Raw genomic sequence first — 19,398 nt, 5'->3', positions numbered from 1 at the left:
AATCAGATTGTTATGTAGCATAGTCATATTATACATCTTGGGAATAAATACATGACAACCTTGTTCAGGTAAATTATGTGTAGTGCTTTACATTGTCAGATTAATCTATGTCTCACTTAAAAAAAAAAATTCCAAGGAACTACAATGTCTTACCTTTCCAAAGAGTTCAAGCATTTGATTATAGGCCAAACTAGGTGGGAACAGTGGGCTCTGAAGCAGGCGCTGTGCAATTTAAGGCAAAAACTTGAAATTGGTATTGAGGAGTATTGATGACTGAAACGGATCCGCTCATGTTAATCTTTTAATGAGATCATACACACTGAATAAAACAAGGCTAACCATACTAATAAACACGTTTTCACTGGAACTTTTAGGAACCTGAATATATTAGATACCAAATGAACTATTTTCAGAAGCCATCAATATGCATCTAACTGTGTGTAGAATGGCTCTAGGCCCTAGAAAAAGAACATTCTATTCTACGTTTCATGAAGAAATCATGAGTGAGGAGTGAGTTGTTGTTCTACAACAAAATATGATATAAAACATGTAATGTTTTCAGTAAATGCTATTTCCCTGTAAGTCCAACCCACTATCATGAGGTTCTGTCTTTATCTCGGCAACCATGACATCCGAATGTTCCGCCTCTGAGCTGGTGTCTGTAGTTTCTGACATGGCCCCACATGAACACTTCTGTTTCAACATTTCCAGTCTCTCCTGGAGATCACGGAGTTCCTGTTCATGCATCCACTGCATCGCCTTCAGTTCTGCCCCCAGGTTAGCATTCTGCTCACAAAGGAAGTCGTTCTCGTCTTTGAGATTTGCAATTATAGTCTGAGCAACCTGAGTGGTGGTGACTGTGGTGCCTAGCAACCTCAAGCTCATGATGGTCTCCACTGTGGCTTGCTCCCAAGTTCCCACTCCGTAGCGCCCCTCGATGGTGAACGTCTCAGGTGACTCAGAAACATTAGTAGTATTTGTCCTCTCTCCAGTTTCCCCAATGATAACTTCAATAACATCCTCTTTTTTCACTTGGGTGCTGGGTGCTGTAATTAACAAAAAATAAGTAAAATGTTACTAACAATATGATAATTATGATAACTAACAATAGCAATCAACTACATTCAATGGGTCTCTAAAATTAACTTCATTCAACAGGTCTCTAAAATGAACTGTCTAATCAGCTATTCAAATACATGCTTCACTAAAATAAAATCACAAAAAAGTCACATAAATACTAGCTTGCTGACATGTCACATACTATAAGGACTTCTGTATTTCTGATATTGCTTGGTACGTTAATATGTTGCATACTATAAGGACTGCTGTATTTCTGAAGTATTTCTGATATTGCTTGGTATGTTAATATGTTGCATACTATAAGGAAAGTATTTCTATTGATGTTAATTGTTGCATACTTAAGGACTATCGCTATTTCTGATATATATGTTGCATACTATAAGGACATGTTAATATGTTGCATACTATAAGGACTGCGTGAAGCATTTCTGAATTGTTTGGTATTTAATATGTTGCATACTATAAGAAGTATTGATTTGCTTGGTATGTTAATATGTTGCATACTATAAGGACTGCGGTGAAGTATTTCTGATATTGCTTGGTATGTTAATATGTTGCATACTATAAGGACTGCGGTGAAGTATTTCTGATATTGCTTGGTATGTTAATATGTTGCATACTATAAGGACTGCGGTGAAGTATTTCTGATATTGCTTGGTACGTTAATATGTTGCATACTATAAGGACTGCGGTGAAGTATTTCTGATATTGCTTGGTACGTTAATATGTTGCATACTATAAGGACTGCGGTGAAGTATTTCTGATATTGCTTGGTACGTTAATATGTTGCATACTATAAGGACTGCGGTGAAGTATTTCTGATATTGCTTGGTACGTTAATATGTTGCATACTATAAGGACTGCGGTGAAGTATTTCTGATATTGCTTGGTACGTTAATATGTTGCATACTATAAGGACTGCGGTGAAGTATTTCTGATATTGCTTGGCAATGTTAATATGATACTATAAGGACTGCGGTGAAGTATTTCTGATATTGCTTGGTATGTTAATATGTTGCATACTATAAGGACTGCGGTGAAGTATTTCTGATATTGCTTGGTATGTTAATATGTTGCTGATCGGACCATAACAAAGCTGAATGACTGAAGAACTTGTAGGAAATGATTGGTATTTGTGGGGGCCCGCGACAAGGGCTTGGGGTTTGTAGGGTTATGTAAGCATTTGTTAGCAAAGCATGCATATATATATATATATATATATATATATATATATATATATATATATATATATATATATATATATATATATATACACACACACACACACACACACACACACACACACACACACACACAGACATACACACACACAACTTGCTGCGTTAGCCTCAAAATGTATTCTTGTTATTGCTATTTACTTCTTTATTATTGTGTTAAATGTTCCAAATGTAAAGCACTTTGAGCTGCATTCTGTGTATGAAAGGTGCTATACAAATAAAGCTTATTATTATTATTATTATTTTAACCATAGTCATAGGGGAGAGGTGAGGGTGGGTAGAAATGCCCCAGAATAGGCGAATCTGTTTCACTGTAACATTCTCCTCATCTACCCGCACGCACCAACCAACCATCCAACGCAAACACAGACTAATAATAAATAATAATAATAATAATAATAATACGTTTATTTTATATAGCGCCTTTCTCAAAAAACAAAACAAAAAGGTCTTGAGATGTGCTTTGAAGAAAGGAAGAGAAGGACAGTCACAAAGAGGCTGGGGGAGGGAGTTCCAGAGTTTGGGCTGACTAAGGGCCCGTCCACACGGAGTCGCTTTTTAGGTTAAACGCAGAGGTTTTGCTTCGTCTTGGCCGAGCGTCCAAACGAATCCTGTAAACGCACTGCCCGAAACCGCACTTTTCTGAAACCTGGTCCCAGAGTGGAGAAATCTGAAACCGTAGTCCGCTTGAATTCGTTTAGACAGCTTAAACCCGCACATCCTGCTTATGTATCGATGATGTCATCGCCACACCTCAGCTGCCCTGGACTTGCACTTATAGTATTGCCTAACAATACTAGTTTTCATACATGACATTACCTACGATTACACTCCATAAGATAAATATCACAACTGGTGCTGCGCAGCGCCGATAGCTTATGACTTGGTGGACTGAACACTGTTTTTCCCCGTGTGTTTTTAATGCATTCTAGCTACTGTCAGTGACGCTGAGTTATTAGGAAAGAACTTAAGTTATTAGGAAAGTGCGGTGTAAGTTTAGGCTACATTAATTTGTGCGTAGTGCCAGTGTCATTCATTTATTTTACATGTCTTACAACATATATACATGCATTCAGTCGAAAGTGAAATCAGATATAAGCATACAAAGACGCTTTAGAACTCACGTTAAGCCGATGGTAGCACACTGAATGCAAATGCGCCGATTTGATGCAGGCAAACGTATTGACTGTTACTAACGAAGGTTTTATAGCAATATTATAAATGTGGGCGACAGAATAGCCTAGAACTTGGGTAAGCCTTTATTTTAGTAGCCTAATTGCGGTGATAGCCAAAACTAATGTGAATCACGGACTATCCTACAACCAAAGAAAATAAAGGTGATTAGTAGGCCTACCTGCGTTAGCCAAATAAAGGACGGACTGCACCCTTCACAAACCGTAAAAATAAAGTTTATTAGTTTTACAGTTGACTACAGTTGACAGTTCACCATCAGTCCACACAAACAATTCTGGTTTCCTTACACTAGCCATTTCGTCATAGCCTGTCTGTTTGTAAAGCACAAAATTTGGTCAATTTCTGTAAAGAAACAGTGCCACCTATAGGCCTGGGGTATGAAGTAACGTGTTGAGTCGTGTTGAGATGGATCCGTTTGGACGCAAATATTCTTGATGCGGTTTCAGGGAAGACGGAGGAAAAAAAAGATCGGTTTCGTATGTGTGGACTAGCCCTAAATGGGCTCTGTTCACATCCTTTGCTTATACGCGCAGATCGACTTCCTGTGTACAGTTACTAGTCTGTCGGTTTTAACTGAGTATTGGCAGTCGAACAAAATAGCTAAAGTTATCTCACCAGTTCAGTAGTGTCAGTTGCCTGGTTAAGATGTAACATGTTAACGTTAGCTAATTACCCTCATAGTTGTCACTGTAACTGGTAATGTATATTTTAAACCCTTTTTTCCGTTTGCTGGAGGGAGTGGCACACATTTTCAAAAATTGGTCTACATTACCGTGAGACGAAGGTCTTCAAGACCACTGTAGGAAAGAGCCATATCTGTCAATTTATTCATGTAGCCAGGAAGTTGATCTGCCAGAATAAGAGAATCCAGAATTGGGATGTGCATAGAGTGGATAACAGGTTGTCCATACCTTTAGACGATTCACATGGATCTGCCACAGTTTGGCCAGGGGTAACAGGGACGTCGTCAGCTCTTGTCCAACTTGTCTCTCTTACAGATCTAGGACAAAATAATGTACAGTCAAGATAATACAATACTTTTAAACATATTAATATAAAATTTTAACCCTCTACTTACCCCCCTATTTTGAGTTTTTGCTCGAAATTGCACACCGCCTACTAACAATGGCCCTATTTCCACATACTTTGACTTATATTCAAGTGCTTGACCTTTTTTGAAAGCAAAGGAATTGTAGATTATTTTGGTACCAATAGATTGACTGTGTGATGAACTGTCAGAGTGGCAAAGGGTAGAATGATAGTTTTTTTAGGCGGTTTTATACATCTCTGGAAATGACCACATTCTGCCCTCTTGGTCATTTATTTTGTCTTAGAAACACAACTGAGGCCAACTACCAGGTCTTGTGAATCTGTATCTCAAAGTAGATCAATATAGAATGAAATATGAGTACTTTAGACCATAATTTGCCAAGATATGCTCATGCGTTTTGTAAAATGCCCTATGGAAACTCCCCATAGGACTTTTGGTTACCCAAAATGCATACTGACAATACAAGGCTTACTGTGTGGGAACCTCTTTGTGTAGATGCATAATCCTGGTCTCAAATGAACGGTAACACTTCTTGTTTCTTGTAGACCAGGGGTCCCCAACCTTTTATGTACCATGGACCGGGTTTTATTCCCATTTTTTTTTTCACGGACCGTCGGGGGTTCTTTTTTTTACTTGAAAAGAACTATCTCCAGTTATGTATGAACAGTGAAGGTAACGAACTCTTAAACATGTGAAAAACGTGAACTTGAAGAAGTGAAAATTGAACAATATGAACTATGAATATTGAACAACTTGAAGCTACATCTATCAAGTGTGAACATGTTTAACAAAATATGGGAACAAAACATAGGAACTAAACGTGCATTACGAATATAATCAGTGGGAGCCCTGTGCTTGTTTCCCTGCAACAAGAAGGTTCCATCTGGGGGTGATGGAAGACAGTGACACCCTCAGTGTGTTTGAAATGTCCAGTCGATTGCGCAATTTGGTCTTAGTTGCAGTCATTGCCGAAAACCTGACCTCGCATAGATACGTGGTGGGAAATGGTAGCAACGTTTTCAGCGCTTTTACGGCTATCTCCGGATATTCTGCTTTGGTTTTCATCCAAAAACCCACCAGAGAGGTTTCCTCATAGCCTACACACTATTAAGACCACCGTCATTTGCAATTTCGATAAACTGCTCTTCCTCCTGCGCTGACAAGTTAGGACTATTCGGGATATTGACAAATGGGTTGCGGACCCACTCATTGGTTTGCCGTGGATCTTTGGAGGATGGCAAGTAACGCCAAACTCATTTGAAAGCGCAACAAGGTGATCGCGCACCAGCTGCGAGAGAAAGGGCCCCGTCTCAGTCTCTCCCAAAACCCCCACTACTGTTTGGAACATATTAAATACACCACGGTCCACTCGTCGTACCCACAAATCAAGCTTGGCTTTAAATACAGCGACTTTATCTGCCAGTTTAAAGACAGTCGTCATTCTCCCCTGGAGTGACAGGTTGAGGTCATTAAGCAACCCGAATATGTTACACAGGTAAGCGAGTTTTGACACCCAGTCCTCATCACTAAAATGTGCAGCTGAAGGGACTTTCATTTTGAAATGTATGTCTTTTAATTATTACTTTTTAAACTTTTAAACTATTGCCCTTTTATGCTTTTATGTACTACTACCTTGAGTGTTATGTTTTCTTTTTTATTCTTTACTTTGTAAACTATTCTTTGACTATTGCTATAGCTATTCCTGTTTGCTTTTGTTTATGTAAAACACATTGAATGACACCTCTGTGTATGAAATGCGCTAAATAAACTTGACTTGAACCGTCATCGGCATGGACACCAAAGTTTACTTGACGCACCGTCTCGGCGTGGCAAAACCATAGGCTACACATGCAGGATACAAAAGTGCCCATTTCCTACATGTTCTGAACACTATACATTCACAAATAAACATCTTGTGTACGCAGTCACGCTAACTTCACTGTCAAGTAATGTGATTGATCATTTAAAAATCACCTATAATGTTAGCGTTACCAAAGATTTTGATTACTCCGTTTTAACCCTCTGGCCGCACACTGATTGCGTATAGCCTAAGCTTTCCGTAGATATCCTGAAGGGTCATTCCACGTCAGTTCAACCAGGGCCCACGCACTTAGGTTTCAAAACTTCTGAAAAAATTACCAGGTGTACCCATGTTACCCAGGAGACACACTGTAAAATTACTCTTATGTAAGATCAATACTGAAGGCTTAAACAGAGCCCAGCCAAAAACTCCAATAAAATTTGTATCAACTTTGAGGGACAGCTATGACCATGCAGGATTATCCAGACCAAACGTGACGATTTTGTTACATACTATTCCTATTTATGTACCAGCATGCAAAATTTGAGCCTCCTACATGGTTTAGTTCTTGCGCTGTGGGCTTGTGAACTTTGACCAAAAAAAAGAGCCGGACAAAATCGACACCCCCCCTCCCACTGTAAAACTGGCTGTATCTTGGAAAATATTGATCTTACATAAGAGTAATTTTACAGTGTGTCTCCTGGGTAACATAGGTACACCTGGTCATTTTTTCAGAATTTTGTGCGTGCCCTGGTTGAACTGACGTGGAATTACCCTGAAGAATGAGAGGGTCTGCGAGTGTTTGATGCAACTTTGTCGCTGACTCAAAAACAAAACAATGTCAAGCTTACTTTGGATGTTGTACCTTCACAATGTGCAAGTGAAAGTTATTACTTAGCCCGTGACATTAGACTAGTCTGATCAAGTGAAGATTTTGCGGCGGGGCTCACATTCCAGGAGCGGCGATTTGAATATTCACTGTTCAAAAAATAGGTTACGAAATGTAATACCTCGTAAAATCACGATTACTACATTTTAATACCTTTTAATGGACTTACTTTTTGCTAAGATGATTTACTACCTTTTCAACCCCGCGGACATAATCAGTTAACAAGTTAAGTTATATCTAGATCCTACAATAATGTAGTTAAACTATAGGCTACTGAATTAATATGGACTAGAGTGGTAATAACATTACACTACTCTCTAGAATGTTTCGTTGTGAAGTTTGTCGGTCAAACAAGGACTAGCAAAATAATTCAACTGACAGATGCAAATCATAGCAAGAAACCCTGCCTTCTTTCAAAACCTGTCGTCTTATGGTCCCTCATAGCTGGTAAGGTTATGGTCCCGGTGTCCGTCTTAACAACCACGGGGAAAATGCTGGGGGTGTAGTCCAACGTGCGGGGATTCTCACTCTTTCTCCCTATAAATTCACACAAAACCCGATAATCACAGAATGTGTAGCGTGAACAAGCTTTGCACTCACATTAATGAAAATCTACATACCCGACACGAAATGGTCCCCACACACGCGCGCGTGAACATTGGGTTGCCAGTTGGTCTATCCCTCCCTATCACCTCAATCCATTTTGCACGTCTTTCTGGGTCCACTGGGAAATTATGAAATGTTAAACCAGGCTTACAATATCTTCGATTACGACACCCAACTACACAACACGATTGCGGCATATTTAGTGGAACATGTAAAAGAGGCTGCTAAAGAAAGCCTGATCGTGGGATACACACAAAGATCACGTGTCCTCTTAACGTCATCTTACGTGCGACCTAGTTTTAAAATAAAAGTCCAGTGTTCACATTCATGTTTTTCCTGATGAGCTGTTTCCAAAGTCGAGGATTCGTGCTTGGTAGAACTAGCCCTGCCGAGTCAAAGGCGAGGCAAGGCTTCTTCTTAGTATTCGAAAAACACACAATGGAACTGACTACGACCCACGACTAACGAGTGTGCAGGAAGCTGCAGGTGTGCTATTAAAAATCATGATTCCTGCCTGCTTCTTTTTGAAAAACAATGAATGCACCAGTCATTCTCCCACGTATATAAATTCAGTTATACATGTTTGATTAATTTGCCAATACAAACCACAGAGCAGCAACTATTAAGCAAAATCGTCAAGAGAAAAGTAATATTTAGCTCGCAATAGGTCTCATTGGAAAATGTTTTATACCCTTCCTGAATGGCTTATTTACACACGGTGTGAAAGTTCAAAGTTCTCAACATGATATGAAATACATAGTAAACGGCATTGTTTAGTACAGATTTTAAATCTTCCATAAATGTGCGCACATGATTGTAGGTGTTCCTAGCACACAGAGGATACACACATGTATCCTTGAAAATTCTCAGAACTCAGAACGAAGGACTCAGTGCTTGATAGAATTTTAAAGCACCCTTGACATTGGAACCGTGCTTGGCGAGATTCGATGACATAACATACTTCAAAAAGCAGCTTTGAAAGATCCGTCCTTGACTTTGAAAAACAGCAATTGTATTATTTCCAAGGCAGGCAAATTCCCAGAAGTTGAAACACCAATAGAGGCTGGAGGGTCCAACTCTTCGCTAACCCCCATAGTAGAAGCTCATTCATTTAGGATTTTTTTTTTAAATCCCATAACTTCATATAACATATATCCTGTGCCGAAATTGTAGCTTCTGTTTTATCTACATAAACAATACAAGGCAAAACAGGCTCAACTGCCTCGTACGTAATGTTGGGTTCTCGTAAGAAGAATTAGTATGTCCGGTTGTAAGGAAGCTAACTCTGTCGCACCGTAGGGAGATAACAGTATTGTTTGGATAAGAAGTGCAGTCCAACCAGCATGGAAACTCATGAGCAAAACCAATGGGAAAGCTATGTAGCCTACAAGACCATTGAATGTTAAAGGAACCCTATGTAAGATTGTGGCCAAAACTGGTACACAACTGGTGACAACATCAACATCAGTTGAGGGCTGCAACTTCACTTTTTAAATGACAATATCCTGGCCGGACTACTGTTGTCAGTGATATAAGTATTTAAAATGAACATGATTTCTTAATGTCTAGTGACATATCAGGGCCATTTTATGATTAATAGAAATATATTTCTTACATACGGTTCCTTTAAGGTAAAGCATTACATAGAGGCAATTAAACCTAATAAAAAGAGGTTTTTGATGGATTGATTGACAGTAGGCTAGGTCGGAAAAGTGGAAAGAACTGTGACTGTGCTTGAAGATGATCATGTCTGGTAGTTTCAACATGAACACGCTTTGATATCACTTGTGATGATGTTAATAATAATAGCTAAATAAATGTTTAACTTTGATGGCGAAGGAAGTGTGAGGAGAATTTCTGTGTGAACCATCTATCAGACGAGTTACAAGATTCAGTTTGATGGCTAACGTCCTGAAGTTACTTCAAGTCTGCACAGTACGATGGGAAGCCAACTGAAAAGCCGTTTGAATTTGTGTCAGTGCCCTCCCATTGAAAACAACAAAGTTTGTTCGTCCATTTCTTTTACCGTCTATGATTATTTCATGAATGAAGTACAGTAGAATTCCATAAAGCCGTCAACATTACAGTAGAATTCCATAAAGCCGAGAGTTAACATTACACACAGAACTCTCGGCTATGGAAACTTCCAGTTTCTTCCAGTAGCAGCAACTGGAATCCATGCATTTCCACTGAATTATTTTTGGAATCTGATCCCTTATCATACCTGTTCATTCTTACTGTCATTTCGACTTATCGTGATTAAATTCAAGATGGCTGCAAACGCTAAACCGTTGAAGATACTGTGTATAAATCGTCTTGTAAGTAAACTACCAGTGCTTTTTCAAAGTTCTCAATGTCTCGTTTTAAATGTCAGGGCCCTCGAAGTCTACCAATGAAGTGTGGAGATACATTGAGCCTCAGAAATGGGTGTAAAACAGTGATTTATTTGCATGGCTAGCCCGATGCGAAAGCACCACTATTGAAAAAGCTGTTGGTAGCATCGGCTAACTAGCCCAGATTTTGGAGTGCAGGGGACAAGCCGAGATGGGCTATGAGACATACGTTCACACTCGGTATCATGTTTCAATACACTTTAGGTCAATATCACACCGGAATTCTCCTTTAACACCTATTTGAAGTACCAATCAGGATATGTTTTAAAATACTGAAGTTGTGGGACGCACATTGCTTAAACTGTATGCTTCATTCGTCCTGGCCTGGAGGAACGAATGAAACAACATGCATATTCAACTTCTGCAAAACCCTCGTAAGGTAATCATATTTTTGTTACAGCCAATATTTCTGTCTGATGGACCCACCACATTATTAGGCTTTTACATCAATACAGCCATAACAATTTACATAAAAATACTTAAAAGATGTTTACTTTAGCTAAATTACCAATGATATAGACTTCATTTAAGGTTCATATTTGCCATTTACCCCTGTGAGATCACATGTAGGCTATGATCATATGATCATTTTTGGTGTTTTTTTGGGAGAAAAAAAAGGAAATTCAATACAACACACACACACACACACACACAATTACATTCTGGTCCAGTAGATGTGCGAAAGTTTGTCAGGCATAACAACAGTAACTAAGGAGGGCTTGACTTCTGGAAGGGTCAATTGATATGTTGTCTTTGCATTATTTTCAATTAAATGCAGGGCTGCTTGCTTTGAATATTGTACATTGTGTATTTTATACACAGTCTTTATTGTCAATACGGCAGCAACAGCTGAGCCTGATGCTGGGTCCTGCACTTTACTCACCGCTGAAATCTCACTTCATCTGTTTTCAGAACATCACTGTGGCCTAACCGCAAAGATGGTTTCCAGTCAGAGTGGTTCTCCAACATCTCATAGGATGGTTTACCTAGAACAGAATCATTTGATTATGAAACTCATTAATCAATGTTTTAAGCTGGCAAACCCATTACAGCAAAACAAAGGCTAAGGACACTAGGGGACAATGCATCTTCTGACTTAATCTGATGACTTAACATGTGTGTAATGAGTTAAATCTTACCCAAATAGCCACAGAACCCACACGGCCTAATATGAAAATTCCCAGTCGTTCATCCCTGTTAGATCTCATTCTTACAAATAACCCTCATAATTATATGCATAGCTGTGTATTACCAATAGATTTCAGTGATCATTGTCCTGTGGGCTGCATTAGAGATGGCAGAAGAAAAAGGTCAGGGCCTCTGTATGTAAATTGAGAGATCTCAAAGAAACAAAGCTTGGGCATCGGCAAAATCCACTGGTAGTGATGGAGATTGGCAAACTTTCAGACATCTTAGAAATATATGCACTTACTTTGTGAAAACGGCTAAATCTACCTATTATTTAAACAACCTGTCTGACTGTGGTAGCAATCCAGCGAAATTCTGGAAAGTGATTAAGTCCCTAAAAGGTGTTTCTTCAACCACTCTTCCTCAACAAATTATGTTGGATTCTAAATTGGTAAATGAGAAAATGGAGATTTGTAATGCTTTTAATAAGCTTAATCACTTTATCAAATGTGGTACTCTATTTGATCAACTGAATAGTGTGGCTATGGCACCAGACACAAGTCCATTTCAGTGTCACTAGTCCTGAAGAAGAGAGTTTTTTTTATTTTTAAATAGGCCTAATAACCCTTCCTTCTCATTTAGACCAGTAAACCAATCTGAGGTTCTCTATGGATTGTGTAATTCCAAGTGGATGAAAAGCTCTCTGGGTGCAGATCAGTTAGACCCACATCTCTTAAAGATTGCAGCCCCTGTCATTGCTGAACCTTTGACTCACATGTTTTATTTAACATTCTGCTCTGGTTCAATTCCAGAAGTCTGGAAATCAGCCCTAGTGACCCATTTACTTAAAGGAGGAGACTCAAGTGATTTGAATAACTATAGGCCAATCTCCAAGCTCCCATGTTTAGCTAAGATGTTAGAATCCTTTGTAAATTAACAGCTTCGTTCCTTTCTGTAATCATATTCTATATTAAGTCTTTATCAATCTGGGATCAGAGCTGGCCACAGCACAATTACAGCAACAACTGCTGTAGTAAATGATATAGCTACTGTTGTTGACAGTAAGAAACATTGTGCAGCTTTGTTTATTGACTTGTCAAAGGACACTGTTAATCACAGGTTACTTCTTGAAAAACTAACCTATTTTGGTCTAGATGAAGTTTCCTTTAAATGTTTTTTAAAACTACCTCTCTAATAGAACACAGTGGGTAGATGTGACAGGATGAACCTCAGAGCCATTGAGACTAAATAATGGTGTTCCACAGGGCTCAATTTTGGGGCCACTGTTGTTTACATTGTATATCAATGACATCTGTGCTTCAATAGAAAATTGTAAAGTGCACAGATGACACAGTGTCATATATTCAATGTGCATTTGATTGTGTGCAGAAATCCTTGAATGATCTTAAACTGGTTTTAAATTAAGCAAAAACAAAATGTATGATCTTTACTAGATCGAGAAAGTGTGACCTTAATGCCTATAACATCTGTTCCCTAAATGGGACACAAATTGAGCAAGTTTCTCAATACAAATATCTAGGCATTTGGCTAAATAACAAACTATCATTTAGAACACATGTGCTTGATCTCACAAAAAGGTAAAAAATAAATTAGGTGCACTTTATAGAATTAGGTCTTTAGAAAGCAGAATGACCATTATTCAATAAACTATAATGTCAGTCCTAGACTATGGTGATATTGTGTATGCATGCAGCCCCTACCACTCTGAAATCACTTGATGCAGTTTACCACAGTTCACTACGTTTTATAACTGGAGATGGATTTAAAACTCATCACTGTAAATTATACCTTAATGTAGGATGGTCTTCCCTCTATGATAGGAGGGAAAGGCATTGCCTCCTTTTTGTTTATAAGGCATTACTGGGAAAGTTACCTTTTTACCTAACTTCTCTTCTGAACATGAAATCAATCTGCCACAATACACGCTCACAGGGTTTTATATCTCTTCAAACTCCTCAAATTAAATCTGAATTTTGTAAATTATCTTTTACATTTTTTGCCTCTAATAAATGGAACAAATTGCAAGAGTTATTGAAATTAGATAGGTTTGTGTCACTAGACCAATTCAAGGGTATGATTGATGATATGGCTGTTGCACAATGTTCTTGCTTTGACTAATATTTAGACCTTTTATATCATTATTATTACTTTATACATTCCCCTTCTTTTCTTTCTATTTATTATTATTATTCTATGTATTATTATTTTTTTATTTATTTTATCATCATCATCATCATCATCATCATCATCATCATCATCATCATTATTAGTAGTAGTAGTAGGACAGTATTAATTGCCTTTTGTATCTTTTTATTGTTGGGTTAACGTTAAACACATTACAGCGATCACATTTCACAGACAAGCTAGCATAGGCCTAATGTCATGAACAGAACCTCAACTAGTTTTGTTTAAAACAACAACATTAATGGTTGGCCATTGAGTATTTTCGAAGAAGCAACAGTTTGATAGATAGTTAGCTAGCAGGCTAGGCAACGGCATCAGGTGCACCTCCCTCCCTGGGTTTGGTGCACTTCGTGGCTATAAGAGCCGACAACATAAACATTAAAGACATTTTAAGAGAACGTACCCGAATGAAAATGGAGAGAACACACTCTCATCGACTGGGAGATGTGGTCGAAAGTAATGTCCTTTCTTCTAATTGCCGCCACCCAAGCAATCCGACGTCTCCTCGTCACATCGGAGACATGCTCTCCTTGATGCTTTTTCCATGTAGGGAAACGAAAAAACTGTATGTTCGTACGGTTTCCATCACAATCGCGTGAGGCACCGGAGCACGTTTTTACACAGCAGCGTGTTCCAGGCATTCTAAAGTTGAGGAATTGCAACAAGCTCCTCTACTATCAACGCAAACAAACGCCTTGTCGCCTATGCTTGTCGCAGGTAAACCTTTACTACCAACACAAACCATAACACGGAAAGGGGAGGATGTCGTGATCTCTGGGGGCGGGGCGCTGTGTCGTGACGACATATGCATAATACCGCTAAGCTAATGTTACATTAGATATAGGCACCTTTCTTCCTCTCCTAACATCATCATGGTTGGTTGATTAACGTTATTTGGGATTGTATCCCTTATTCCATTAGGGTTTTATAGCGCTTTCAGTCATACTGTACATAGCCATTTACGTTGGTTACGTTAACCTCCTACCAGTCATTTACTGTTAGTGTTCTGCCATAGCCTAACTTAGCTAGCCTACTACATGTTTCCATTGTGGTCTTAACTCTGAAAAGATAAAGTGATATCTATATCGCGTCTCCTTTGCTTATTCCATATCCAGAAAATACCAAGAAGGAACTAATTATGTGAACTTTATTTATTTATTGAGTAAGATATGGCGGCGCAACTTCCAAGCTCCATGTCACACATTGGCCTCCAGTCACTTTGACCGCTGTTTCCTCCAGTCACTTTTACCGCTGCTTCCTCCGAAGGGGGGCGTGGTCGCCCTAAAAGACGGCAAAAACTGGCATCATCCACATGAACGCGCATCGCTAAGACAGGGAGTAGTTAAGTCGTAAATTCAGTTGGTGTTACCCACCTAAGTTCAATTCTAAAGACTGGTCTTAACAAAGACCAACTTAGTATGGCGATAGAAAAGTGCCATAAAGTATTCGAGCGATAAAACATGCATACGGGCGTATTATATTATTTCACACTCGTAAATATTCACTGCGAGCGTATCGTTCGAGTGCTTTATGGCACTTTTCTATCGCCATACTTAGCAGTTAAGAGCAGTCGTAGCAAAGAGTTGGTGTATACGATAGACTGTATATAGGTGCACGGTGTCTGCGCCCTCACGTCATAATGGTCACCATTATGGGCGAAAAATCGTCATTTCAGATCACTTGATGCATCTTCACCTTAGGACTCACCCGCTCGCTTCTCAGTAGCCTAGATATTTGAAATTTGCTCAGTAGATTATATTTAAGTTCTATACAATTTATTTTTAAGTAGCTCCTATCGGCGAAATTTTAAGTTCAATGGATTTTCAAAAGGAGTTCGGAAAACTCCATGCAGAAAATGAGGAGATGAAAAAAATGATGCTACAGCTCCTGATTTTACGCCAGGAGCAGAATCAGAACACGATGTGTACCGCATGTGTGAGTTCCCTCAAACATCTAAGAGCCGGTGTACAGTTTTATATAGCCTAAATTGTAACTAAATCTAATATCCCATGTTCCCTGCACTTCATTTGGTATCAAAGATTCTAGAGCGGAGCTCTGTTCTAGAATCTTTGGTATCTATGCTGAAAGGGTAAAGGTCAATGTTTAAGTATGTTTTGATGATGCGCATCTATGAAGTGACCTTTCCAGGTCAAAGTTGAAAGGATACAGCTTTGGTCAAATCTGACTATCAGTCACACTTTTTGGGTTAGTACCATGGAGGTATTACAACAAATTATGATGTTGTTCATACAGCTACTTTGTAATGTTATTATAATATAATATCATTAATAATGTAATAATATAATGATGCCTTAGTTATTTACTAAATAGTGCACTATAGTGAAACAGTGAAGATTTCAAACGCAGCATGGCGGTTGGGCAGTTGTGTGTCAGAGGGTGTAGATGGTGGCCATGTTTGATGACATGTTGCCTCTTGCCTCTCTGCAGCCTCATCTTCTGACCTTGCCCCACGATCCCACAACGCGTTGGGGCCCACCCCAGCCCTTGCATGCCAGTGCGGCACCTGGCCAACGAAAGCTGCTAGCCCCCATACCCCCTGCATCCCCCCACCACCAGCTGCAGCGGTCTGTAAGGTCTACGCTGAGACCCCTGAGTGCTCAGCAGAAGGAGCGCCAGGCTCGCAAGGAACTCCTGCAGGAGGTCCTGGAACTTGCTGAGGAGATTAAACTTGCCTGTCTCAATGATGCCAAGGCCTTGGACCAGACAGGCTGCTCTGTGGGCAGCCTCAGTCCTGTGGATCGCAGGACCCCGCCGGCGCCCCGTACTCTGCCCTTCCTCAATTCGCCCATTGCCCCTGCTATCTCCGCCCCCCCAAAGACAACCAGCCACAGACAGTTCCAGAGTAGACTACCCCGTCTCAAGAACACCACATCACTCAATGGGGTCACTGCTGTGACAGGTGAGTAGTCTCTCTTATACTCTCTCTCTCTCTCTCTCTCACACACTCACACACAGAATATATTGACTCAGTCTTTATTAGCCTAATTAAATATCAGTGCAGATATCAATACAAATAACAAAGTTGTTTGCCAAGGCAAATAATGTAGACAGGATTTCAGACAAACATATTTGACCTTTGACCTCCTAGAGCAAAAGTCTGTTGAGTCTCTGGCAGGGAGGCAGGAAGAAACGAGGGAGCATAAGGAGTTGAAGAAGAGGAAAGTAACTGAGGCGAGGCAAATAAGCAAGACCCAGCCGGCCAAGAATCTGCCAGAGTTGGCCAAACTGCGCCCACTGTCCTGTCCCGAGCAGGCCCTCCTGCAGGCCTTTACGGTGCTCAGCGACGATGACTGGTGGGAGTATAGCTTAAATAGTCTAGGCTGATATATTAACAAATGAAAGGCTTTTTGCCAAGATAGGCTAAGCTATTACACTAAAAGCCAGACAAATCGTAGGCTTTTAGCTAAGATAGATTAGACTATGCTGAGATATTGATGTTAAAAGAACAGCATGCCTTTAGAGTAGATAGTCTAGGCTATGCTAACACATAGGATTTACATGGCAAGAGTTGGTAAGTAGCTGGAGATAGAATACTTGAACCAAGTCCATGTATTACCATGTTCCTCTGATGTGAGTGTGTTGTTGGTGCTGCTGCAGGGGGAAGAAGATCGAGGCCCTGATCTCCATCAGGTCTCTGGCTCAGCACCACGCCAACGTGCTGCTTCCCAGGCTGCATGATGTTTGTCTGGCCGTCAATCAAGAGGTGAGAGGCTCTATGCCTGAAAACATTCTGGAGCACATGTTGTATCTTTTGTCCTGTTTCAAACTAGGCAATATCTATTGAAATGCCTTAATGATGCTACCAAAGAAATGATGTCAACTTTGTCAGTATTCTATACATGTCAAGTCAAAGTGGTGCAAGCTGTCATTCTAATTCCCTCCTCCCAACCAGGTGAAGAACCTGCACTCAGTGGTGTCCCGTGCTGCCATGGTGACGCTGGCCCACCTGTTTGCTCACCTGGGGCAGGACATGGATCTCGGAGGCCGAGGGCAGCCAGGACACTGCTGCCGAAGGCTGGAGAGTCCAGCAGCTTCATGAAGGACATGGATTTGGCCCTGGGGTACATGGTGTATAACACCAACCCCATCCGCAGCATGAACGCTCTCATCAATGGAGGGCTCAGGTTAGGGGCAGAGAGAAAAAGAGAGCAGGGTTGTACTGGTTAATTGCTTTCTAGTGCTTCTCAACTTTCTCTGTGTTACCTGGCTATGTAGATGTCTGTATCAGTTGTTACTCACCTAGTTTGTCTGCTGTTTCTCTTGGTTCTGTCTCCTTGTCTCCCCTGGATCTCTGGCTTATCCATTCTCCTGGTGTGACTCATTGGTTCTCTGCTTCTTCTTAGTCACAAACATACAGCCGTGAGGAAGAGCACTGCACGGCACCTGGAGAAAGTGACGGAGGTCATAGGGGCAGCTCGTCTCCTGTCTGGCAAAAAGGACCTGACTGCCCGCTTCATCCATACTGCCAGCTGCCTGGCCCTTGACAACACACTGGAAGTCAGGTCGGGAGCCCTATTTCTCTATGTTTCCTTATCATTTACTTATTGGCTTTGTATAAAAGTGTCAGTTAAATTCATAAAAGTAAAAGTAAATGTTTCTAAATTAGCCAATCAGCAACAGTTTCTGTTTTATTATGAGGTATCCAAAAGTCATCTCATGTCATACCACAATACTGAATGTAATTATCTGTCAGTGCATGGCATTGAAATAGTGTGTTTACAGCTAAAATATAGTGAAGAATTTGTGATTTAATATTCACTTTCCAGTAGTGTCCACAAAAGTTATAGCCTGGCTGACACCTGACTGATTATCAAATCTCCATTGACACATTAGTTGTTAACTCAATTCCAAAGTCTCTGAGAATCTGCTGAGCAAATTCAAACATAGATTTGGCAGGGTTCACCTAGACTACATAAGTTACATTACATATATGAGATATGAGATCTTTTAGGAGGGCCAGAGGCAATGACAAACATGCCATTTTTCCAATTATAAGTCAGTGTACCATCAAAATGATGTTAAAGCCATAATACTTATATGCTTATACATCATAAACTAATGAATCAGTGAATCAATGGGTGCTGATGTATTTTGTGTCTGAAACAGGAATCAGGCCCGTAACATTCTGTCTGTAGTGGCCTCCCATCCCGATCTCATCAAGATGGTGGAAAGGTTCGCCCCTCTGAGTGACCAAATCCGCATGAAGGACTTTATTAACAAATGCCAGAAAAGGTGGACTGGAAACATCACCGGACACCATAAACACTAAACACTTTTACTTTACATTTATTTATCAAAGTGACTAGGTATTCAGTATTGTTTAATCTGTGAACAAACAGGGTAAATTGTCTTGGTAATGTGCTGTTTTTTTTTCCCGCCAGACCTTTGCGTTGAAGTGGACATCAGAACCAGGGCGAGACCGCACCCACGGGGTCACAGACACACACACAATACCACCATGTGTAACAAAACACACACACACACACACAGGGCAGTGCTGTAGAGATACGCTAATGCACATCCTTTTCACACATAAAATGAAGAAACAAAAATGAAAAAATATGTTTGTCTGTACTGATTCAACTTTATAAAACTTTGAAACAATAAACAATAATGAACACTCATTTTGATCACCTGAAAATCAAGTGCAAAGAGGTCCAACCAAAATATTTATTATGTTTAATAGCCGACATACTCGTGGTGACATGAAAGCAAAGTCCTTGAAGTCATTGGTTAAGAAACAACCCAGGTTTGATGATGTTTTAGCATTATCAGTTGGAAACAATAAATTA

The 19,398-nt window shown here is 39.9% G+C and overlaps 2 protein-coding genes across 3 annotated transcripts; one reads left to right on the top strand and one right to left on the bottom strand.

Annotated features, from left to right (window-relative positions):
• Positions 1–288: 288 nt before the first annotated feature.
• On the bottom strand, positions 289–14,346 carry LOC125286245. Of its 2 annotated transcripts, none has more exons than XM_048231128.1 (4): positions 13,989–14,346; positions 11,136–11,238; positions 4,424–4,512; positions 289–1,046 (listed from the first exon to the last, which is right to left on the bottom strand). In XM_048231128.1, the coding sequence occupies exons 1-4, from the start codon at positions 14,224–14,226 to the stop codon at positions 559–561; spliced, it is 918 nt and encodes a 305-aa protein (XP_048087085.1). In that variant the 5' UTR covers positions 14,227–14,346; the 3' UTR covers positions 289–558. The 2 variants fall into 2 exon arrangements, with proteins under 2 accessions (XP_048087085.1, XP_048087086.1); XM_048231129.1 differs by lacking the exons at positions 11,136–11,238; positions 13,989–14,346 and adding exons at positions 7,661–7,790; positions 7,874–8,141.
• Positions 14,347–15,280: 934 nt separating this feature from the next.
• Positions 15,281–17,645, top strand: LOC125286858 (TOG array regulator of axonemal microtubules protein 2-like). The gene is made up of 5 exons (XM_048232171.1): positions 15,281–15,520; positions 16,034–16,505; positions 16,695–16,899; positions 17,204–17,309; positions 17,499–17,645. The coding sequence occupies exons 1-5, from the start codon at positions 15,401–15,403 to the stop codon at positions 17,643–17,645; spliced, it is 1,050 nt and encodes a 349-aa protein (XP_048088128.1). The 5' UTR covers positions 15,281–15,400.
• Positions 17,646–19,398: the final 1,753 nt, after the last annotated feature.

This window comes from Alosa alosa, chromosome 21 (genome assembly GCF_017589495.1).
Source record: "Alosa alosa isolate M-15738 ecotype Scorff River chromosome 21, AALO_Geno_1.1, whole genome shotgun sequence".
In the NCBI taxonomy this organism is placed as follows: domain Eukaryota; kingdom Metazoa; phylum Chordata; class Actinopteri; order Clupeiformes; family Clupeidae; genus Alosa; species Alosa alosa.
The sequence above is the reverse complement of the archived record's forward strand: the minus strand, read 5'-3'. Positions and strand labels throughout refer to the sequence as shown.